The sequence below is a fragment of the Amphiprion ocellaris genome, chromosome 1, assembly GCF_022539595.1.
Source record: "Amphiprion ocellaris isolate individual 3 ecotype Okinawa chromosome 1, ASM2253959v1, whole genome shotgun sequence".
NCBI lineage: Eukaryota > Metazoa > Chordata > Actinopteri > Pomacentridae > Amphiprion > Amphiprion ocellaris.
This window is the reverse complement of record NC_072766.1, coordinates 43,789,479-43,814,105: the sequence shown is the minus strand read 5'-3', so window position 1 is coordinate 43,814,105 and position 24,627 is coordinate 43,789,479. Positions and strand designations below refer to the sequence as shown.

Genomic DNA, 24,627 nt, shown 5'->3' with positions numbered 1-24,627 from the left:
GTATATCCAGGAGGTAATAGTTCAGAAAAGGCCACAAACTCACCATCCTGAAGCCACGTCTCAGTTACAAAGAAAAGGTCCAAATGCCTTGATGAGATAAAGTCATTCAACACAAACGTCTTCTTGTTGAGAGAGCACACGTTGTATAGAGCCATACGAAGACAAACATCCTGGCGATCTGTAGCTTGGGCACGTTTTAGCGTGCGGAGATTCCCAGGATTAACACCACGTCCACGGTTCCAACGCCGTCTGGAGGTGGTCACCAGGAAGAACAGCTGATCCGCCGCTGGAGAGCCTCCGGGAGGGACCGGGATGACACAGCGCGCGGTGTGCCCTGGGGGCCAGAGCAGGGAGATTATTCGAGGCGAGCAAGATCCAGAAACTTGTCCTCGGGGCAAACGCAGGTAAGCCCTGGCTCGCACAAGTGTCCCAGAGCGTTTCCCCCTTCTCCTGGGACGCTTCCTCCTGGGAGTCACACAAGGTGTCCTCAGCAAAGACGCCGGAATGGACAGGAGAGGCGGTGGAGGGGGGCTAGAATGTTGTCGGTTGTCCCCACGGTTTAGAAAAAGTTCATGAGACGCTTTGATGTTTAAAAGTGTCTGGCGATCATACATAAGAAGCGCTGATACATCATAAATATAAAAGCTAAACAGAAAAAGTAGCATAAAAGAAGCAGACAGACGCATCGCCGTGCACAGTGCTGGCGCCATCTTGTTTGCTCCTGATGGTCTCTAGGATTTAAACCCTGATGGTCTCTGGGATTTAAACCATGATGGTCTCTGATTTAAACACTGACGGTCTCGGATTTAAACCCTGACGGTCTCTAGGATTTAAACCCTGACGGTCTCTAGGATTTAAACCCTGATGGTCTCTAGGTTTAAACCCTGATGGTCTCTAGGATTGAAACCATGATGGTCTCTGATTTAAATACTGATGGTCTCTGATTTAAACCCTGATGGTCTCTAGGATTTAAACCCTGATGGTCTCTAGGATTTAAACCCTGATGGTCTCTGATTTAAACCCTGATGGTCTCTAGGATTTAAACCCTGATGGTCTCTAGGATTTAAACCCTGATGGTCTCTGATTTAAACACTGACGGTCTCTGATTTAAATCCTGATGGTCTCTGATTTAAATCCTGACGGTCTCTGATTTAAATCCTGATGGTCTCTGATTTAAACCCTGATAGTCTCTAGGATTTAAACCCTGATGGTCTATAGGATTTAAACCCTGAAGGTCTCTAGGATTTAAACCCTGATGGTCTCTAGGATTTAAACCCTGATGGTCTCTAGGTTTAAACCCTGATGGTCTCTAGGATTTAAACCCTGATGGTCTCTAGGATTTAAACCCTGATGGTCTCTAGGTTTAAACCCTGATGGTCTCTAGGATTTAAACCATGATGGTCTCTGATTTAAATACTGATGGTCTCTGATTTAAACCCTGATGGTCTCTAGGATTTAAACCCTGATGGTCTCTAATTTAGACACTGATGGTCTCTGATTTAAACACTGATGGTCTCTGATTTAGACACTGATGGTCTCTGATTTAAACACTGATGGTCTCTGATTTAAACCCCGATGGTCTCTGATTTAAACCCCGATGGTCTCTGATTTAAACACTGACGGTCTCTGATTTAAACCCTGATGTAAACAGGTTAGTCTTTAATATTTAAACGGTGTCCTGGGTCTTACCTGGAACATCGCAGTAGTCCAGCGTTATTCGTCGTAGGTAGGAGGTGACGCTCAGGTCGAAGCTCCGCCTCTTCCCTTCAGCTCCCAGCTGGAAGACGCTGAAGGACAGGATGGTCTTCTCCTGGTCCAACTGTCGGGTCAGCTCCACCAGCACCTGGACACACCGAGGTTCTGACGTTTAGCTCCTCCCACCCCGAGTCACACGACGCTCTGATGATCTGAGACGAAACAAACGAACCTCTTTGACTTCAAACTTGAAGTGAAGGTCGGTGAGTTCTTCCAGAGCCGAGCGCTGGTGTTCCTCATCCATGGACTTCTCACTGGTGTCCTCATCTGTATCTGAACAGACGGACAAACACTGTAGTACTGCAAAGTACATCATATTACTGTAAAGTACATCAGAGTACTGCAAAGTACGCCATAGCACAGTGTAGTACATCATAGTACTGCAAAATACATTGTAGTATATCATAGTACTGCAAAATACACTATAGGACAGTAAAGTACATCATAGTATTTCAAGGTACATCATAGTACAGTAAAGTACATCATAGTACTGCAAAATACATTATAGTACAGTAAAGTACATCATAGTACTGCAAAATACATTATAGTACAGTAAACTACATCATAGTACTGTAAACTACATCATAGTACTGCAAGGTACGTCATAGTACTGTAAAGTACGTCATAGTACTGTAAAGTACATCTTTGGTTAATAAAATTAACTTTATGATTCTTTGTTTCATATCTAAACTCTTCCTGATGTTTAATTAATCACTGCTCTTCTCAAACTGTTAACAGCCAATCAGAGAGCAGGACACTGACCTGTCTCCGTGGTATCCAGGAGGGCAGGATGGAGGCTGATTGGCCGAGGTCTGGACTCCGCCAAGGACAGCACCTGGAGCAGGAAATACCCAGATATGGTCACATTAGAGTTACAGTCCCACTCCTCAGAGCTCCTCCTGGAACTCCTCAGAGCTCCTCCTTGACATTCTGTCCTTTTAGGTTCTTCGAACGTTCTACATTTCTACCCTTCAGTCACAAACAGCTTCCCATCAAGGTGGCAGCAGACTGGACTGTACTGTGTACCTTCTCCGTGGGGGTGGAGGGGGAAGAGACCATGTTGGGCAGCGGGATGCCGTCGACCAGCTCCACGATGTTCTGGAACTTCTGGTCTGAGATCTTAACATGCAGCAGCGGCAGCTCCCCCGACACCTTGAATCTGAAACACCGACCCAGAGCCGTGCAAATAAAGTCTACAGGTGAGTCAGCAGAAACATGAGACACCTGTCCTCAGGTGAGTCCTACCTGGGCATCCTGGCGTCCTTTTCCACCATACACTTGGCCAGGTGCAGCGTGAAGTCCATCGGCTGCAGGACGTGTTGGACTGAAGAACCCTGGAGCCGAGCCGACTTCCAGGCCTCACCTGGAACCAGATCAGCTGATCCAACAAACACTCACACACCTGCTGGGGAGCTGTGTGTAGGCGTTCATCTGGAGATGTGTAGTTGTGTATTGTGTAGTTGTGTAGCTGTCTAGTTGTGCAGTTGTATATTGTGTATCGTGTAGTGGTGTACCTGACTTGCTGTCGAGCACCTGCACTCGTCTCAGCTCCACGTTGTATAGTGTAGTTGTGTAGCTGTATAGTTGTGTATTGTGTAGTTGTATAGTTGTGTAGCTGTCTAGTTGTGTAGTTGTGTACCTGACTTGCTGTAGAGCACCTGCACTCGTCTCAGCTCCACGTTGTATCTCTCATAAGCTCGATCCATGATCTCCTCCAGAGACGAGAAGGACGAAGACGAGCCGAGACTCTGGTCCACACTGTTCAGCTGCAGACACACAAACACACTGTTCAGCTGCAGACGGGTTCAGCTGTCAAACTAAAGACACAATTGTGGTGATGTTGTGTTTATCTTGTGTTGATGTAGTGTTGACGTTGTTGTTGTTGCTGGTTCAAACATCTGGTCTTGCTGAGGAGAAGTTCGGACCTGGAAGCTGCCGAAGTCGATGATGATGAGGTCTGAGGAGTCGCTGTAGAACCCAGACTGGGGAACCAGGAGGTAGGATGGCTTCAGGTCGATACGCAGGTCCAGAACCTTCCTGGTCTCAATGATGTGAGACAAACCTGTAGACCAGAAGACATCAGTTCTGATGGACCAGAGAGTCCTCAGCTGGTTTCACTGATCCTAGCAGAAATTCTACAAGTTTCCCTAAAACACAACTTTCAGCATCAGCAGGTCTAAGAGCCTTATAGATCCTAAACTCTGGAATCTACTGATGGTTCAGCTTCCAGTAGAAACCCAGAGACTGGAGAACAAGAACTCCTGAATTTAAGGAGAACTTGTGGAGCAGAAAGAGTTGAAATAGTTGAAGTTCTTTAGATGAGCCGGTTGTCTCTGAAGGACATGAAGCTGCTGGTTGGACTTCACCTGGACTCACCTGTGGCAGTTTTTTCTTTGATCTCCTCCAGTTTGGACAGCGTGGCCGAGGTCAGGACCTCCAGATCGACACCTTTCCCCGTCTTAAAGAAGTCCACCACGCTGTTGACCGTCAGCTGGACCAAAGACAGGACAAACTATTATTCAGGTCAAAGAAAAACACAAGAACTCTCTCGGGGGAAATGGAAGAGAAGTAGAGGACGAATGGAGGACAGAGAAGACCACGGAGGACAACAACAGTCAAACAGGTCCTGACTTCTGCGGAGAGGTTTTTAGAAGGACCTGGATCTGCTGGGTTCTGGTTAGATGGTCTTCAGCTCATGATGTGAAATTCTGAGTGTTTCTGTTATCTGTTTATTTACAGCAGTCTGGAGTAAACCCTGAGGCTGTTGGTTCATTAATAAGTTCTGTTCCTCCAAGTAAAGAAAGAAATTAAATAAGCCAAATATCTAAAAATAAAACAGAATAAAAAATGAAATGTTTGATATTTTCACTGTGGAACGAGGAGCAGGACTCAGATCCACCAGACAGAGAAAACTAAGCAACAGGAGCTCGATGCTGAAACATCTCAGTGAAAACAGAAACTCTGGATTCCGTCTCCACAAAAAGACCCTAAAGGTCCTTGATGAGCCTCAAACATCTGGTCTGAGTTGACTTTCAGTAAAAACCCTGGAGCTAAATCGGAGGAGCAGCTGCTTACGGCGTCGTAGATGATCTCCACCGGCTGGGAGTGGACTCTCAGCAGCTGGTCGCTGGCGCTCTCCTCAGGATTCAGCTCGAACACAACACTGAGCAGAGACGAGGACGAATCCCCGACGGAGGCGATGAGCGATGGCACCGCCCCCTGCTGCTGAAGCCCGGTAACGAACCAGTGCTGCAGCGCCGCCTCCACCCTGCAGGACCACAGAACATCTAGAGGACAAGCTGGAGGACGTCTGAGACCACTTGAATGATTCCGTCCAGTCCATGAATGTAGAATTTTGAGATGTATTTATGTGATACATAGTGGCAGCTTTAAAACAGACATGATCACTACAAAACCTACAAAATGCCACTGTTCATCAGCAAGAACCCGTAAAAACAGAAAGAAGACTTTTAACTGGTCTGATTCCACCTCAACAAGTCTGAGCTAAAATCTGGACATTTCATCAAAATCACTTCATTCTATGTGTCTCTTTTAAAAATGATCCAAAACATAAAGCACCAAATGGACTCTGAAGAACACCACAAAAACCAAACCTCCCCCTGGTTCTGGTTCTCAGAGAGTCTCAGGTGAGTCTGCTGAGGCTGGAAACATGGACATAGTCAAAGATCTACAGTTTGAGAGAGAAAACAACCAAAACCAGACAAAAAGAAGAAAAAACAGACACCAGACAACAAAAACAAGAAAAGAGACACAAAATGACCAAAAGGAGAAACAAACAAAAAGCTGACAGAAATGAGAGAAACAAGGTCAGGAGTCATCGGTTCATCGGTTCTTTATGTCTGCACTCGTCTACAGTCTCCGTTTGATGCAGAATGAAGGAACTTTGATCAATTATTTCAGTTTGAAGCTCAGATTTGGTGAATTTTCCTGGCAGAGCCACACGATGCATTCAAAGACCAGCCTGACAGTTGGAAACATGACGACTTCACTTCTGTTTCAGTTTCTTTGCTGATAAATTCTGTCATTTTGGGGATTTTTTAAAATAAGATGTGCTGTTCAAGCACAGCAGCTGGTATGAGAGAGAGGAGGGAAACAGTGTTTAGAGGCTGTAAATTGTACAGATTTATCCTCAGAAGTTCTGACCTGAAGGCCTGACCTCCAGGTCTCTGGGAGATTCTGGTGCTGAGGTCGATCATCTGGATCTTCAGGATCTCTGGGAGGTCTGGCTGCTCTCTGACCGTCACCGAAGTCCTGAGCAGCTGGAAAGTGACGACCATGGCCACGTACTGAAACAGAGACCACCTGTTACCACGGCGACATACTGAAACAGAGACCACCTGTTACCACGGCGACGTACTGAAACAGACACTACCTGTTACTATGGCCATGTACTGCAACAGAGACCACCTGTTACCACGACGACAAACTGAAACAGACACTACCTTTTACTATGGCCACGTACTGAAACAGAGACCACCTGTTACCACGGCGACATACTGAAACAGACACTACCTGTTACTATGGCCACGTACTGAAACAGAGACCACCTGTTACCACGGCGACATACTGAAACAGACACTACCTTTTACTATGGCCACATACTGCAACAGAGACCACCTGTTACCACGGCGACATACTGAAACAGAGACCACCTGTTACCACGGCGATGTACTGAAACAGACACTACCTGTTACTATGGCCATGTACTGCAACAGAGACCACCTGTTACCACGACGACAAACTGAAACAGACACTACCTTTTACTATGGCCACGTACTGAAACAGAGACCACCTGTTACCACGGCGACATACTGAAACAGACACTACCTGTTACTATGGCCACGTACTGAAACAGAGACCACCTGTTACCACGGCGACATACTGAAACAGACACTACCTTTTACTATGGCCACATACTGCAACAGAGACCACCTGTTACCACAGCGATGTACTGAAACACAGACCACTTGTTACCACGGAAACGTACTGAAACATAGACTACCTGTTACCACGGCGACGTACTGAAACAGAGACTACCTGTTACCATGGCGATGTGCTGAAGCAGAGACCTCCTGGAATCAGCGTTACCACGGCGGCTGTTGTTCATTGTTTATTTATTTATTTATTGGGATGGAGGCTGTTGTTTATTGTTTATTTATTTAATGGGATGGAGGCTGTTGTTTATTGTTTAGTGGGGGCAGTGGTGGCGCAACGGTTAAGTCTCTGGACTACTGATCAGAAGGTCAGAGGTTCAAACCCCGATGTGGCCAATGTTGGGTCCTTGAGCGAGGCCCTTAACCCTTCCTGCTCCAGGGGGCGCTGTACCGCGGCTGACCCGTCGCTCTGACTCCCCCAATTTCGGAGATATGCGAAAATCAGAATTTCTATTTATTTATTGGGATGGAGGCTGTTGTCGGATGTGAGGAGTTGCTGCTGTACGAACATACTACAGGTGAGCTTACCTGTCGGGGCAGAGCCAGGTTGTGGGAGCTGCCACTGTAGCCGATGGCCGTGTAGAGTTTGTCCTTCTCCTCGGCCGTCATCAGCTGGTCCAGTCCTGAACCTGAAGGCAGCAGACAAACCTTCAGTCCTCATCCCTCAGCCGTGGATGTCTCAGTCTGAGCTCCACTTACTCTCTGAGCTCTCCTCCACCTCCTGCTCCTCCTTCTTCGCCTTCCTCCCAAACCAGCTGCTGAAGAAGCCTCCTCGTCCTCCTCCAGACGTCTTCTTCCCCACCATCTTCTGTCCGGACCGGATCACCTGCATGAGGAACACCAGCGGTCAGAGTGGCCTACATCTGTGGGTCAGTGAGGGCAGAAGCAGAAGGCTTACCTCCATGTGGGCCTGCTGTCGGGCCAACGTGATGTTGAACACGTCCAGAACCTTCTCCAGATCCTGGAGGGGCGCAGAGCAAACATTCATTTAACGTTTGAAGAGAAAAAACTGCAAGAAACATTCAGAATCAGGATTCATCATCTGGGAACTGTTTTTATGACTTATTTCAAAATGGCACAGTGAACACAGAATGTTTTGTTCCCGTGTGTTGTTCTGTGTTTCTGTATGCTTCTATGTGTTCCCGTGTGTTTCCGTGTGATGCTCTGTGTTCCCATGTGTTGCTGTATGTTGTTCCGTGTGTTGCCATATTTTCCCGTGTGTTTCCGTGTGTTTCCATGTGTTGCGTGTTGCCGTGTGTTCCCGTGTGATTTTCTGTGTTTCTGTGTGTTGTTCTGTGTTGCTGTGTGTTCCTGTGTGTTTCTGAGTGTTCCCGTGTGTTGCCATGTTTCTGTGTGTTCCCGTGTGTTGTTCTGTGTTTCTGTGTGTTGCCGTGTGATGTTGTTTTTCCGTGTGTTTCCGTGTATTGCCATGTGTTTCCGTATTTTCTCATGTTTCTGTGTTCCCGTGTGTTTCCGTGTGTTGCCGTGTGTTGCCGTATTTTCTCGTGTGTTCCCGGGTGTTGCCATGTGTTGCCGTGTGTTTATATGTGTTCCCGTGTTTTTCTGCGTGTTCTCGTGTGTTGCTGTGTTCCCGTGTGTTGTTCTGTGTTCCCATGTGTTCCAATGTGTTGCCGTGTGTTCCTGTGTGTTCCCGTGGGTTTCTGTGTATGTTGTTCTGTGTTTCCGTGCGTTGCCGTGTGTATCTGTGTGTTCTGTGTTCCCATGTGTTCCCGTGTGTTCCCGTGTGTTCCCGTGTGTTCCCGTGTGTTCCCGTGTGTTCCCGTGTGTTCTCGTGTGTTCTCGTGTGTTTCCGTGTCATGTGTTCCTGAGTGTTGCCGTGTGTGTTTGTCGTACGGAGCTGCTGCAGAACCGCCGGGTGCTCACCTGGATGTGTCTCTCGGCGTCCTGGCCCGGCTTGGTCTGGCTCAGCAGTTTGGTCTTGTAGGCGGTCTTGTAGGCCCGGAGGTTCTGGCGGTGCTGCCGGATGTTGGACCAGGACCACATGTGGCTGAGGCGGCGGATGTGGACCTCCAGGATGCTGTTGAAGCCGTACATCCACCTGACAGAGAAGGAAAAGCTGTCAGACCTTCTGGAAGCAGCAGAACCTCGGTCCCACTGGATGAGGATAAACCCATCGCGGGTCCTCTAGCGCCTCCTGCAGGACCGACACATGTTCTTCACACGTTTCAGTCTGAATGTGGGATCAGCAGTTCCCACATTCTTTTTTTGTTTTTAGTTTGTACCGGCCCATTGAAGGTTTACTGAGTTTCTGGGTTCATATTCCTGCAGTTTATTGTTTTCTGAAGGACAACTTTCATTAAACTGACCAGAGTTTAGCGTTTCTGCTGACGGGGACGTCAGGCCGGAACTTCCTGTAGGGGGCGTTCTTCACCATGCAGTCGATGGACTCCAGCAGCTCCACCATGGTCAGGTACTGCAGAGACACACAGACACCTGTCTCACCTGTCTCACTTGTCCGGCTAACCTGCTGCCCCCCGCCACCCCTCACTGAGTGGTTTGTTTACCTGTGGTATGGCTACCTGTAGTTGGTTAATTGTCATTTGTTTACCTGTGGTACGTGTAGCACTGACTCTGGAATAGTTCATTGTTGGCCATCAGGAATCCCAACATGAACAGACACCTGCCAGTCGCAATCAGGCACAATCAGTCACTTCCATATTATTGGACCTCCTCACAGTCTCAACACCTGACCCAATCACCTGCAGTTTTTCCCACCTGGAATCCACCCCTGTTCCTTTGTTTGAAGCCCATCAGCTTCATTCAGTCACACACAGTCACTTGAACAACAGGATCACCCCACACCACTCAGATCTGGACAACCATTCACTTTTCACAGCCTGAAATCCTGGATGTCACACCATCAAGGAAAGCCTTCACCACTGGAACCATGCTTCCAGATTTCTGAATGCCACCAACCTGAACCAACATGGTGCTGAACATCGGTTAGGCTTTGATGGATAATTTGAACTGATGGCGAGCTACCCTGAAACGAACTGGAAAACAGTCTGACAAGTTTCACCCCTTCACCCACCACACTTATTGGCAGGTCTCAAGCCTCACAGCTTCATCCCTTCCACAGTGGTGTGGTAGGACTTGTTTGGAATTGTTTGGAATTGTTTTATGAATTAGCTTACCTTTCACTTGAACCATGAATTGTCAGCAGATTATTGATATTGAACAAAGCACATAGTCAATATAAAGTATTGAAAGTGAAGCTGCTTATTGTGATTTGAATTGATTGCAGGACAGGAAGGTTTGATTTTCTGATTTTGATTTTCTGTTATTGTTTTGTATTTTTGTATCATTATTTGGATCATTGTTTTGCCTTGATACATTCAAGTATTTTCTGTTGATTATTTTAATACATTACCAGTAACCTAATTTCTGTGGTTTGTCTTCATTAATCTTCACACAGCTCCCAGAGCCAAACCTTTTCATAGCCTAGCCCTTAGCCCAACTAATGGTAGCCTATTTCCATTTGCAAGTGCTACACACGGTTACCTGTGGTACGGTTACCTGTGGTTGGGTCATCTCGATGGCGATGTTCTGGACCTCCAGATGAAGGTCCACCTTGGGAGTCTTCAGCTCCAGCTCAGCATTGGGGTTGATGCACACTTTAGCCGAGGCAAAGATGGGCTTGAAAACTTGGAGAGAAACATTTTGAGATAAACTCGTCATTCATCTTTTAGATGGAACGTCTGGAGGCGTCTGAAGCTGCAGCGTCGGATTGAACTGCACAATTTATCGTTTCAACATCGACATGAAGTCACACAAACACATCTGGCCACTAGAACCTCATTCTGCTTGATACGAACAGCAGATCCGTTTTGACAGAAGTCTGGTAGAACTTCATCTGCTGGGATTAAAGCTCCACATGAGCAAAAAGAAATCAGTTGGATGAAATATTTCCCTCCAGAAAGAATGGTGCTTCATGAAAACAGGTTCTCTGTCTGCAGTTTGATCATTTAAAGTTCTGACAAAGATTTAAAATGAAGAATAAAAAGTGTTTCAGGGAGAATGGAGGTTCAAGCAGCAGAGAAGAGAACATCAGTTAGAATCACTGAGGTTCTACTGAGTTCTCCTCAAGTCTGAACTCACTGTAGTGATGCTTCGGCAGATCCTGCTCCTTACTGCTGATCCCACATTTCAGCTGATCCTGCAGGAGAACAGGGTCTGGATCAGGACTAACGTTAGATGGAGGGATGAATGGATGAATTGATGGATGAATGAGTGATGGGAGCTCAGCTCACCACAATGTCCTGCCATGATCCTCTGTAGAAGATGGGACTGTTGACGTTCCAGTAGGCACAGAGACACTCCAGCCGGCCCAGCTGACAAACAAAAACATAAACAAGTGAACAACAACAACAGCCGGCCCAGCTGACAAACAAAAACATAAACAAGTAAACAACAACAACAGCCGGCCCAGCTGACAAACAAAAACATAAACAAATAAACAACAACAACAGCCGGCCCAGCTGACAAGCAAAAACATAAACAAATAAACAACAACAACAGCCGGCCCAGCTGACAAACAAAAACATAAACAAGTAAACAACAACAGCAGCCGGCTCAGCTGACAAACAAAAACATAAACAAGTGAACAACAACAGCAGCCGGCCCAGCTGACAAACAAAAACATAAACAAGTAAACAACAACAGCAGGCGACCCAGCTGACAAACAAAAACAAACAAATAAACAACAACAGCAGGCGACCCAGCTGACAAACAAAAACATAAACAAATAAACAACAACAGCAGCCGGCCCAGCTGACAAACAAAAACATAAACAAGTAAACAACAGCAGCCGCTGGCCCAGCTGACACAGAAAACATAAGCAAGTAAACAATAACAGCAGCTGGCCCAGCTGACACACAGAAAACAAACAAGTAAACAATAACAGCAGCTGGCCCAGCTGACACACAGAAAACAAACAAGTAAACAATAACAGCAGCTGGCCCAGCTGACACACAGAAAACAAACAAGTAAACAATAACAGCAGACAGCCCAGCTTACAAACAGAAAACATAAACAAGTAAACAACAACAGCAGCAGCCAGTTTACTGACTGATGGAAACTTTACTGCAAAAACCTTCTGAACCCAAAACCTGCTGGAAGGTTTAAGAAGTTTTTTATCTTCAAAGAAAATCTCCAAAATTACATAATTTATCAGCCGTAAAAATAGAATTTAAACTTTCTGATGATCTGTAAACGCATCGTCTGACTTTCGTTTCCAAGTGGAAAATTGAACAAATGTCTCCTTTTAAAAATTATCACAAAGAACCGATTGCAGCGGATCTTCTCGAACCAGAACCAGAACCTTCCTCCTCCTGGTTCTCCAGGACCAACTCAGCTGAGACCAAAACATTGAGAGAGTTTCATGTTGAACTGCAGGCAGTGTTTCCTCAGAGAGACTGAAATAAACTCAGCAGAAAGAGAAAACAGAGGAGCAGGTCGCTGGAGATCCATTCAGCATGGAGGAACATCTACAGATGCTGAGCAGAGTAGAGAGGAAACATGGAGACAGAAAAACATCTACAGGATGAAGACAGAAACCACCACAAAAAGACACAAAATGACAGAAACAAGACACAAAACCAGTTTGTGAGCCTCCAGTTGTGTCACCTTATAGATGATCTTTGCTGCTTCGTTCAGGATACACGACTTCCAGTTCTCATCAGTGGTCTGAAAAACAGCAACAGCACGACACGTCAGCACCTGAGCAGGTAAGTCTAGGTGTGTGTGTGTGTGTGTGTGTGTTACCTGCAGGCTGAGCTCTGACAGGGTCAGTCCCATAGACAGGGGGCGCTGTGGGTCTGACACCTGAAAACAGACCAGAAGTCATGCGACTCTTCACCTGTTGAGACTCTTTGCAGGTCTACAGGTGACATGTGACTCACCTGTCCGACCCCAAACACTAACCCCCGAAGGAGAACCTGGATCAGTACTTACGTCGTCCTCGTACCGCAGGTGGATGCTGCTGATCTTCACCTGCAGGTTCTTGATCACCTGAGTGGCCAGTTTCTCCACAAATGTGTCCTTCTTCTCCTCCTGAGGTTTATCTGTAACAACACAGACTGTGAGGAGTCTTGACACACCTGGACGCACGCACACCTGGACACACACCTGGAACTCACACCTGGCACTTCCAGTTCAACATGCACCTGGTCTCACACCTGAGCCGGTGAAGCAGGTAACTCACCTGCTTTGTTGTCAGGGCGTTTCAGCTTCTTGAAGCCTTTTTTTTGCTTTTTTTGTTTTTTGCGTCCTTTTGGGACTTCGGCAGCGTAACAGGAAAAGACGGCAGTTAGTGACAGAAAAGCCCGAAAACACAGAAAGAGCAGAAAGCAGCACACCTGGACTCGCACATCACAGGGTTTGGATTGGACAGAAATGTGCAGGTGAGAGGAGAGCAGCAAATCACAGCGCAGAGGGACTAACTCACCTGAGGCCACTGACACTTTACTGTCACATATTCAAGCAGTATATACATCTGTAGAATACACCTGTAGAATACACCTGTAATATACACCTGTAGAATACATCTGTAGAATACACCTGTAGAATACACCTGTAATATACACCTGTAGAATACACCTGTAATATACACCTGTAGAATACACCTGTAGAATACATCTGTAGAATACACCTGTAGAATACACCTGTAGAATACACCTGCAAAATACACCTATAGAATACACCTGTAATATACACCTGTAGAATACATCTGTAGAATACACCTGCAAAATACACCTGTAGTATACACCTGTGATCATGTGTGTTATAGTGTGTCTGTGTGTTATTGTGTGTGTGTGTGTGTGTGTGTGTGTGTTATAGTGTGTTATAGTTTGTGTTATAGTGTGTGTGTGTGTGTTATAGTGTGTGTTATAGTGTGTGTGTGTGTGTTATAGTGTGTGTGTTATAGTGTGTGTGTGTGTTATAGTGGGTGTGTGTGTGTTATAGTGTGTGTGTATTATAGTGTTTGTGTGTGTTATAGTGTGTTATAGTGTGTGTGTTATAGTATGTTATGTGTGTTATAGTGTGTGTGTTATAGTGTGTATTATAGTGTTTGTGTGTGTGTGTGTTGTGTGTGTTATAGTGTGTGTGTATTATAGTGTGTGTGTGTTATAGTGTGTGTGTTGTAGTGTGTTAGTGTGTGTTATAGTGTGCGATAGTGTGTGCGTGATAGTGTGTGTGTTATAGTGTGTTACAGTGTGTGTGTTATAGTGTGTGATAGTGTGTGCGTGATAGTGTGTGTGTTATAGTGTGTTACAGTGTGTGCGTTATAGTGTGTTACAGTGTGTGTTACCGTTGTGCGGCTCCATGTAAACAACACTCTCCAGACTGAACAGCAGATCTCCAGTCTGAGACGCTGACAGCAAACGCAGCATGAAGAGGACGACACGTTAACACGTTAATGAACAGGACAACACGTTAACACGTTAATGAACAGGAAGACACGTTAACACGTTAATGAACAGGACGACACGTTAACACGTTATTGAACAGGAAGACACGTTAACACGTTAATGAACAGGACAACACGTTAACACGTTATTGAACAGGACGACACGTTAACACGTTAATGAAGAGGACGACACGTTAACACGTTAATGAACAGGACGACACGTTAACACGTTAATGAACAGGACGACACGTTAACACGTTAATGAACAGGACGACACGTTAACACGTTAATGAACAGGACGACACGTTAACACGTTAATGAACAGGACGACACGTTAACACGTTAATGAACAGGACGACACGTTAACACGTTAATGAAGAGAACGACACGTTAACACGTTAATGAACAGGATGACACGTTAACACGTTAATGAAGAGAACGACACGTTAACACGTTAATGAACAGGACGACACGTTAACACGTTAATGAAGAGGACGACACGTTAGCACGTTAATGAACAGGACGACACTTTAGCACGTTAATGAACAGGACGACACGTTAGCACGTTAATGAACAGGACGACACATGAACACATTAATGAACAGGAAGACACATGAACACATTAATGAACAGGAAGACATTAAAACTTTAATGAACAGGATGACACGTTATCACGTTAATGAACAGGACGACACGTTAACACGTTAATGAACAGGATGACACGTTAACACGTTAATGAAGAGGACGACACGTTGACACGCTAATGAACAGGATGACATGTTAACACGTTAATGAACAGGACGACACGTTAACGAACAGGACGACACGTTGACACGTTAATGAAGAGGACGACACGTTGACATGTTAATGAACAGGACAACACGTTAATGAAGAGGACGACACGTTAACACGTTAATGAAGAGGACGGCACATTAACACGTTAATGAAGAGGACGACACGTTAACACGTTAATAAAGAGGACGACATGTTAACACGTTAATTAACAGGATGACACGTTAACAGATTAATGAACAGGACGACACGTTAACACGTTAATGAAGAGGACGATACATTAACGCGTTAATGAAGAGGACGACACGTTAACACATTACGTTATTGAAGAGGACGACACATTAACATGTTAATGAAGAGGACAACACATTAACATGTTAATGAACAGGACGACACGTTAACACATTAATGAAGAGGATGACACGTTAACACGCTCAGCTGGAGCTTAGTACGTTCATGAACAGGACGGCATGTTAACTACGGGTTAGAAAGATCACCACAAAGTTGAGAAAAAAGCAGAAAAATAGAAAACTGCAGCAGAGGTCATTCAGAGGTCACTAAGGCCATTTCTGAATATGCATTCTTGTCCGGAGTTGCGTTCTCGCGTACTCATGAAACGTCATCAGTTGGAGATCGAGTCCTGTTCCAATTCAAAGAACGCATCTGACCGAGAACGGAAGTGTTCTGGCTAGGTTCTATAGCGGTTCTCTGATGGTTCTATAGCGGTTCTCCGACAGTTCTATAACGGTTCTCTGATGGTTCTACAGACCCTTTCCAAAAAATTAGAATACCATGGAAAAGTTTATTTATTTCCATAATTCCATTCAAAAAGTTAAACTTTCATAGATTATAGATTCAGGGCCCACAATTTAAATGATTTCAAGTATTTATTTGTTTATTTTTACGTAATTTGGGCTTCCAGCTCATAAAACCCATGAAAACAGGAATTCAAAAAATTAGAATACTGTGAAGAAATCACCACTTACTTCTCAGTTTTTGCAGAAAGAAATTAGGATCACATCAAATCAATCAAAATATGGTACCTTACAAAATGATATGTCAATCTTCAATACTTGGTTGGGAATCCCTTTGCCTTAATCACTGCCTCGATGCACCGTGGCATTGAGGCAATCAGCCTGTGGCATTGCCTGGGAGTTATGGAAGCCCAGATTTCCTTGATGCTTGCTGTCAGCTCTTCTTTGTTTTTGGGTCTGGTGCCCCTCATTTTCCTCTTGATAATACCCCATAGATTCTCAATGGGGTTTAGGTCTGGTGAGTTGGCTGGCCAGTCAAGCACTGTGATGGCATGGGCATCAAACCAGGTTTTGGTGCTTCTGGCGGTATGGGCAGGGGCCAGGTCCTACTGGAAGATGAAATCTGCATCTCCATGCAAGTCCTCAGCAGAAGGAATCATGAAGTCCTCTAAAACATTCTGCTAGACTGCTGCGGTGACCTTGGATTTAAGAAAGCAGACTTTACCAACACCTGCACCGGACATTGCACCCCAAATCATGACTGACTGGATATTTCACACTTGACCTCAAGCAGCTTGGGTTCTGTTCCTCACCCGCCTACCTCCAAACCCTTGGACCTTGATTCCCAAATGGAAGGCACACTTTACTTTCATCGGAAAAGAGGACCTTGGAGCACTGGCCAACAGTCCAGTCCTTCTTCTCCTTGGCCCAGTTGAGACACTTCCTACGTTGACTCAGGCTCAGAAGTGGCTTTACCTGAGGAACCCGACAGTTGTAGCCCATCTCCCGGATGCATCTGAATGTGGTGGTTTTTGAAGCTGTGACTCCTGCCTCATTCCACTCTCTCTGGATCTCTGCCAGATTCTTGAATCTTCTCTGTTTGATAATCCGCTGAAGCCCACAGTCATCTCTTTTGCTGGTGCATCTTCTCCTGCCACATTTTGCCCTTCCACTAGACTTTCCATTGATATGCTTGGACACAGCACTCTGTGAACAGCCAGCCTCCTTAGCTATGAACTTTTGTGGCTTACCCATCCTATGGAGGGTATCAATGATGGTCTTCTGGCCAGTTGTCAAGTCTGCAGTCTTCCCCATATTGAACCAAACTGAGACAATTGAACCAAACTGAAACAATTTAATGACACCTGGGGAAACCTGTGCAGGTGCTCTGAGTTTAGTAGATGATTAGTGTGTGACACTCAGTTTAAAACATTAATGCCCTTCAAAATTTGGGCTGATTTCTTCACAGTATTCTAATTTTTTGAATTCCTGTTTTCGTGAGTTTTATGAGCTGGAAGCCCAAATTATGTAAAAATAAACAAATAAATACTTGAAATTGTTTGAATTGTGGGCCCTGAATCTATAATATATGAAATTTTTACTTTTTGAATGGAATTATGGAAATAAACTTTTCCATGGTATTCTAATTTTTTGGAAAGGGTCTGTATATTGGTTAAACAGGGATATTAGTAGTTTTACGTTTATCTAATGGTCACACTTTGGCCTCATGGTGTATTATTTTATTGTTCAGAGAAAAATGGGCTTCAAAGAAGTTAAAGTTAATATTCATAACATAATATTGTTAATGTTTTACTCAATCACTGACTGTGTTCTTCAGAATTATTGTCTTAATTACCTGTAGTACAGCTTTGTTCTATTCTTATGACTGTTACTGTGCATTAAAAATAACATTTAATCAATATTTTATTGGAGGAACATCTGAAGAAACCCAGATCCTCCCTGACTGCTGGGAGACTCCACAGACAGAACATCAGCAGCTGCATCTTCAGCATCTGGACCAGCAGGATGCTGTTCATGGAAACCGAAGGATAGAAAATGCTGAAAACTTTTAAGAATTTTGCATTAAATATTTTTTAACTGTGTTCAAAAAATGAATTGAATTGTTGAAGCCAGAAGTAAATGTTGCTCTAATTAGACCTGTTTGATAAGATGCTGCTGATGTTCGGAAAGGTTTCTGCTTTATTACCTGACAGGCAGAAGAAGAGCTCACCTGTAGGAGCTCACCTCTAGCAGCTCACCTGTAGCAGCTCACCTGTAGCAGCTCACCTGTAGCAGCTCACCTGTATTCAGGTTCTGAGTACAGTAGTTGAAATGAAATATTCTCTCATTAATTATTGATGATGTTCAGCATCCAGAAGTCCTGGTGATCACATTAAAGTGTAGCGATGTTTGTATATCTGTCAGACTATAAACCTCTGGATGTAGAATGTAGACTAATGTATTTATTAATAACTAATAATAAACTATAAACCTCTGGATGTAGAACGTAGACTAATGTATTTTAGTCATGTTTATAATAAAACTGTAAACTATCCATCCCTGTTTATGAGGTGTCCTCCTGAAGGTTTAATACTTTTTCAGCAATCACTTTCTGAAAAGTTTTTGTGGATCCACTGACAGAACTGAGAATCAGATGGTTCAGTTAATCACAAACTACAGCTGTCAATAAATCAGCGGCTCTACAACATTAAAAAAAAAGATTTATAACGATCTTATACACCTGAATATATCTACACATTAACTGTTTAAATATTAAAACGTGAACATGCAGGGCTGTGTTATTATGTCTGTTCCATTTCGTTGTTTTTCACGGTGAAAATAACCGGAGCAGATGAACCGAGGCGGTGACGTAATCAGGTACGTAGGTGTTCCAACTGCACTTCAGCCTCGATGCGTTCTCGCAAGTCCGTTCTCGCCAAGTACACAAGTACGGACTGATGTACTTAGAATTGAGAAACGGCCTCAGAGGTCACTCAGAGGTGGATGTCTTACCTCGGCGTACAGCCAGCTGCAGCGCCTCCTCGATGCGTTGCAGCTCCCTCTGCTTCAGCTCCTGCAGGTAGCGCTCCTCCTTCACTGCATCGTACTTTATGGCTGAGAAACAGACAAACAGCAGATTTACCTTTCTATCTACACCTGGTTACTGCTGCAAGTAAAAACCTGGTTACTGCTGCAGGTAAACACCTGGTTACTGCTGCAGGTAAACACCTGGTTACTGCTGCAGGTAAACACCTGGTTACGGCTGCGGGTAAACACCTGGTTACTGCTGCGGGTAAACACCTGGTTACTGCTGCAGGTAAACACCTGGTTACTGCAGGTAAACACCTGGTTACTGCTGCAGGTAAACACCTGGTTACTGCAGGTAAACACCTGGTTACTGCTGCGGGTAAACACCTGGTTACTGCAGGTAAACACCTGGTTACTGCTGCAGGTAAACACCTGGTTACTGCTGCAGGTAAACACCTGGTTACTGCAGGTTAACACCTGGTTACTGCTGCAGGTAAACACCTGGTTACTGCAGGTTAACACCTGGTTACTGCAGGTTAACACCTGGTTACTGCTGCAGGTAAACACCTGGTTACTGCTGCAGGTAAACACCTGGTTACTGCTGCAGGTAAACACCTGGTTACTGCTCCATGTAAACACCTGGTAACTGCAGGTTACCACCTGGTTACTGCTGCGGGTTAACACCTGGTTACTGCTGCGGGTTAACACCTGGTTACTGCTGCGGGTAAACACCTGGTTACTGCTGCAGGTAAACACCTGGTTACTGCAGGTTAACACCTGGTTACTGCTGCAGGTAAACACCTGGTTACTGCTGCAGGTAAACACCTGGTTACTGCTGCGGGTAAACACCTGGTTACTGCTGCAGGTAAACACCTGGTTACTGCTGCAGGTAAACACCTGGTTACTGCAGGTTAACACCTGGTTACTGCTGCAGGTAAACACCTGGTTACTGCAGGTTAACACCTGGTTACTGCAGGTTAACACCTGGTTACTGCAGGTTAACACCTGGTTACTGCTGCAGGTAAACACCTGGTTACTGCTGCAGGTAAATACCTGGTTACTGCTCCATCTAAACACCTGGTAACTGCAGGTTACCACCTGGTTACTGCTGCGGGTTAACACCTGGTTACTGCTGCGGGTAAACACCTGGTTACTGCTGCGGGTAAACACCTGGTTACTGCAGGTTAACACCTGGTTACTGCTGCAGGTAAACACCTGGTTACTGCTGCAGGTAAACACCTGGTTACTGCGGCGGGTAAACACCTGGTTACTGCTGCGGGTAAACACCTGGTTACTGCTGCGGGTAAACACCTGGTTACTGCTGCGGGTAAACACCTGGTTACTGCTGCAGGTAAACACCTGGTTACTGCTGCAGGTAAACACCTGGTTACTGCTCCGGGTAAACACCTGGTTACTGCTGCAGGTAAACACCTGGTTACTAGCTTTGATATTACTGTGCAGCTTTCTTTCATCTAATGTACTAAAATCAGGAACATCTGGTCTCAGGGTGATGCTGAGGAACTAGTCCATGCATTTAGAACTTCTAGGCTGGGCTTCTGTAGTTCCTGATCATCAGGAGGTCCCAGTAATTCTCCTAAAAACCTCCAGCCAGAGTTCTGACAGGAACCAGGAACAGAGTTCTCCTGTTAGCTTCTCTTCATGGCTCCCTGTAAAATACAGGACAGAATCTAAAATCCTTCTTCTAACATCTAAACTCTGAGTGAGCAGCTCCATCGTATCTTAAAGACCTGATTGTTCCAGATAATCCTATCAGAACCCTTCCCTCTCAGACTGCAGCTTTACTGCTGGTTCCAGAGGTTCCAGAGGCAGAACCTTCAGTTATTAGCTCCCAGTTTGGGTTCTGGAGGTGGACTCTGCTACTCTAACATCTGAGCTTCTACAGCAGGACCAGCAGCTATGTCTGCTGCTGCTGAGGCCACAGGTGTTGTCTACAGAACATCTTCTCCAGAACCTTTGGGGCAGGAAATTAGGTAATTCCAGTTCCCATCACCAGCACTCAGCAGGTTTTCTCTGATTGGTTGTTGATCAGTTAAAGTGTGAAGAACCAAAGGTTGTTGACAGAACAGTTCCAGATGCAGGAAACCTTTTGAAGCTCCAGGATCAAAGAATAGAAACGTTCTGCAGAGGAGAACCCCAGATTGTAGAAGCTGATTCTACAGGAGACCCGGTTCTGGTAGACCAGGAGGAGCTGCATGATGACCTACATCAGTGGTTCCCAACCTGTTTGGCTTGGAGCCCCCCTATAAGCTGCTCTCCAGCCCCAACGCCCCCCCCAACCACCCCATAAGTACACTACAAAACATGAGGGAAGTTATTGAATTGTATTACTAATAGAAAATTCCCTAAAATTTTACAAAAAAAATATTTTATATCAAACCAAGAGTTGTACTGTGATGAGGAGGAGAGAGTTTATGGCTGCAGTAAATGTAGTGACACTACAATGCATAAGAGTTAAGTTTTTTTTTTTTTTTTTTAAATATAAAAAAAAAATCCTTAAAATTCTGAAAAAAAAAAAAAAAATCAAACCAAGAGTTGTAGTATGATCAGCAGGAGTCAGTTGCTGGCTGCAGTAAATTTGTTGAATATTTGTGTCTCTTCTCTCTTTGCAGAGGTTTTGCATTTTGCAGACGGTCCCTGTTCACTCGTTCACAGCCAGCTGCTCATAGACACCAATGTTATTTCTGCAGCTACTTTTGATTAAACTGGACTTGTAGCACATTGTCTACCTTACAACGATGGAAAAGAGGCATCGTTTATTTTTACACAACGTATATTTAATGAGTTATTGATGCTGGAAGTCTGAATTTGTGAATATCTTTCCGACTTTACCAAACTGTGTTTTATTTCCTGACGTCGCTGTAATTCTCTGGCTTCATGCTGTCATTTACGAGCATTTCACCACAAATAACATAATTCTGTCTTGTCCTTTAATAAAACCAAATTTAAGGTAACTCTCGAGGTATAGCCGGAGTTTTTAAGGTACTGATGAATCTTCACCTGTTCTGCATTTTTCAGACATCGTTCCCGTCAGTAATTTTCTAACTGCACACAAACTAATGAATCTGGATAAACTCGAAGCCAACCTGAAGAAAGCGTGGAGAGAAGTTGAAAGGTCAAGGAGGTGTGGCCATCGAAGCAGCAAAGGATTTTTGAAGAAAGACCAAATAAATGTGTTTTAAAAATGTTTTATAGGTAGACTTGTGATGACACAGTGAGTCTGTTACTCTGATTTTATCCAGAATGTCAAAATCTGCTTTTTATAACATCACAGCCTCAGAGCAGACAAAGCTTTGCCCCCCCTCAGATCTCTGGCGCCCCCCCCTGGTGGGTGCAGACCCCAGGTTGAGAACCACTGCTCTACATGAAGATCAGTACTGTAGGTCCCACACAGTAAAAGCTCCTCAGCTGCAGAGAGGCTTTTATTGTGAAGGAGACATTTCCATCAGAGGGCTGCAGCGACAGGAAGTTCCACATCCTGCAGCTCCACCACACCTGGACCTGAACCACAACCTCCGGAGACCAGAACTTACCATGATACGGACACACCTTCAGCTGAGATCCAGCTGCAACACACACACAACATCTGAGAACACACAACAGCTGAGAACGAACACACAACACCTGAGAACACACAACATCTGAGAACACACACAGCGGAGACCCTGGGACTGACCAGGACTCTTCAGCAGCATGATGTTCTGATGTTCCTCAGCATCACTTACTGGCTCCAGGAACCACCAGCAGGTAGAGACCTTCCAGCGTGGCCACCACCGCCTCGCTGTACAGGTTCTTCCAGGGGATCTTCAGCGTCAGTTTCCCTGGAACACAAACATACCGGGTTTCTGAGGAATATCTGAATCATCAGAGAACATGAAATTCAGCTGTTAGGGTTCGGTCAAACTGAGAAGAACCGAAAACAGGAAACAGACCAAACAGAACTCATTAGAACATCTCAGTCTGCAGGTATCAGAACCTTCAGTCCAGACTAGAAAGAACAGCATGTAACAGCAGATGTTCTCCACACGTTCTCCATACATTCTCCACACGGTTTCCACACGTTCTGCGTATGTTCTTAACACATTCTCCACACGTTCGCCACACATTCTCCACACAGTCTTCACACGTTCTCCACACGTTCCTCACATGTTCTCCACACATTCTCCATACGTTCTCCACACGTTCTGCGTATGTTCTTAACACATTCTCCACACGTTCTCCACACATTCTCCACACGGTCTTCACACGTTCTCCACACGTTCTCCACTCATTCTCCATACATTCTCCACACGTTCTGCGTATGTTCTTAACACATTCTCCACACGTTCGCCCCACGTTCTCCACGTTTTCCGCATAGAAACCATAGACACCTGGAGAAGTACCGTGGCTGAGCAGGTCGGTGCAGCAGACTTTTTATCTGTTCTAGGTTCCACACCAAAGTTCTTCACAGAACACAGAAAGAAAACAACAGACTGGAACTTCAGGACTCACCGATCTGTCCAGCCTTCACTCTGAACGGAATGTCGAACTCACTCTGAAACACAAACAAAACATTCTGTCAGGGAACCCTGAACTACACCTGCAGCTGGATCACCTGAGTAATAAGATCTTAACTCACCAGAGCGTTCTCTTTGACCTTCAGGTTCTCCAGGACGACATGTCCTGCAGAAACACAGAACACCAGTTACAGCAGAGAAACTCATCTGGTTCCAGGTAAATGTGGCATTATAACTCTGGAAGACACTGTCCTCCTCTAACCTGGAGACACTGTCTTCCTCTAACCTGGAGACTCTGTCTTCCTCTAACCTGGAGACTCTGTCCTCCTGTAACCTGGAGACTCTGTCCTCTAACCTGGAGACTCTGTCCTCTAAGCTGAAGACACTGTCCTCTAAGCTGGAGAGTCTGTCCTCCTCTAACCTGGAGACTCTGTCCTCCTCTAACCCGAAGACACTGTCCTCTAAGCTGGAGAGTCTGTCCTCCTCTAACCTGGAGACTCTGTCCTCCTCTAACCTGAAGACACTGTCCTCCTCTAACCTGGAGACTCTGTCCTCCTGTAACCTGGAGACTCTGTCCTCCTGTAACCTGGAGACTCTGTCCTCTAACATGGAGACTCTGTCCTCTAACATGAAGACTCTGTCCTCCTCTAACCTGGAGACTCTGTCCTCTAAGCTGAAGACACTGTCCTCCTCTAACCCGAAGACACTGTCCTCTAAGCTGGAGACTCTGTCCTCCTCTAACCTGGAGACTCTGTCCTCCTCTAACCTGAAGACACTGTCCTCCTCTAACATAGAGACTCTGTCCTCCTCTAACCTGGAAGACAATGTCCTCCTCTAACCTGGAGACACTGTCCTCCTCTAACCAGGAGACTCTGTCCTCTAACATGGAGACACTGTCCTCTAACCTGGAGACTCTGTCCTCTTCTAACCTGGAGACTCTGTCCTCTAACCTGGAGACTCTGTCCTCTACCATGGAGACTCTGTCCTCTAACATGAAGACTCTGTCCTCCTCTAACCTGGAGACTCTGTCCTCCTCTAACATGGAGACTCTGTCCTCCTCTAACCTGGAGACATCGTCCTCCTACCTGTCGCAGGTGTGCTGATTCTCCCTCTACTGGACCAGAATGTGAACTTTCTGGTTCTTCAGGTTCTCAGAGTGAACAGGTATGAGGAAACACACAGAACATACAGCGTCACATGTTCCTGGATGTTAACATGTTGGATGAGACACGCTGCAGATCATCCTGAACCGAGAGTTTAAACTCGTGATTTTGGTCTGAAACTGATCATTTGTTCCAGTGAGCTTCTGGTGAAGTTCCTCCAGACTGATGGCCTCATAGTTCCAGCAGAAGATCTGACAGAGAAATGTCTGGTGGATCAGAACTCCTGGATAGAACTAC

General features: G+C 45.3%; 1 protein-coding gene across 11 annotated transcripts in view; it reads right to left on the bottom strand.

Annotated features, from left to right (window-relative positions):
* Nucleotides 1-24,627, bottom strand: part of vps13c (vacuolar protein sorting 13 homolog C) — a 78,697-nt gene that overhangs the window by 52,956 nt on the left and 1,114 nt on the right. For 6 of the 11 annotated variants that reach the window (XR_008601635.1, XR_008601608.1, XM_055010326.1 and 3 more), the window contains exons 2-29: nucleotides 23,350-23,393; nucleotides 23,223-23,265; nucleotides 22,457-22,552; nucleotides 22,265-22,297; nucleotides 18,699-18,800; nucleotides 14,041-14,103; nucleotides 12,934-13,008; nucleotides 12,684-12,793; nucleotides 12,495-12,554; nucleotides 12,357-12,416; nucleotides 10,982-11,062; nucleotides 10,830-10,887; nucleotides 10,248-10,375; nucleotides 9,038-9,144; nucleotides 8,595-8,769; nucleotides 7,609-7,671; nucleotides 7,410-7,536; nucleotides 7,239-7,339; nucleotides 5,920-6,062; nucleotides 4,831-5,023; nucleotides 4,132-4,246; nucleotides 3,681-3,817; nucleotides 3,395-3,521; nucleotides 3,001-3,118; nucleotides 2,782-2,914; nucleotides 2,518-2,590; nucleotides 1,928-2,028; nucleotides 1,690-1,843 (exon numbers count right to left, since the gene is read on the bottom strand). Coding sequence is in view for 9 of the 11 variants with exons in the window: in XM_055010326.1 (XP_054866301.1) it covers nucleotides 1,690-1,843; nucleotides 1,928-2,028; nucleotides 2,518-2,590; nucleotides 2,782-2,914; nucleotides 3,001-3,118; nucleotides 3,395-3,521; nucleotides 3,681-3,817; nucleotides 4,132-4,246; nucleotides 4,831-5,023; nucleotides 5,920-6,062; nucleotides 7,239-7,339; nucleotides 7,410-7,536; nucleotides 7,609-7,671; nucleotides 8,595-8,769; nucleotides 9,038-9,144; nucleotides 10,248-10,375; nucleotides 10,830-10,887; nucleotides 10,982-11,062; nucleotides 12,357-12,416; nucleotides 12,495-12,554; nucleotides 12,684-12,793; nucleotides 12,934-13,008; nucleotides 14,041-14,103; nucleotides 18,699-18,800; nucleotides 22,265-22,297; nucleotides 22,457-22,552; nucleotides 23,223-23,265; nucleotides 23,350-23,393 (2,820 nt within the window). In the remaining 2 variants the exon portion in view is untranslated. The remainder of the gene's footprint in view (nucleotides 1-1,689; nucleotides 1,844-1,927; nucleotides 2,029-2,517; nucleotides 2,591-2,781; nucleotides 2,915-3,000; nucleotides 3,119-3,394; nucleotides 3,522-3,680; nucleotides 3,818-4,131; nucleotides 4,247-4,830; nucleotides 5,024-5,919; nucleotides 6,063-7,238; nucleotides 7,340-7,409; nucleotides 7,537-7,608; nucleotides 7,672-8,594; nucleotides 8,770-9,037; nucleotides 9,145-10,247; nucleotides 10,376-10,829; nucleotides 10,888-10,981; nucleotides 11,063-12,356; nucleotides 12,417-12,494; nucleotides 12,555-12,683; nucleotides 12,794-12,933; nucleotides 13,009-14,040; nucleotides 14,104-18,698; nucleotides 18,801-22,264; nucleotides 22,298-22,456; nucleotides 22,553-23,222; nucleotides 23,266-23,349; nucleotides 23,394-24,627) is intronic. The other 5 variants (XM_055010440.1, XM_055010474.1, XM_055010347.1 and 2 more) reach the window with 4 other exon arrangements.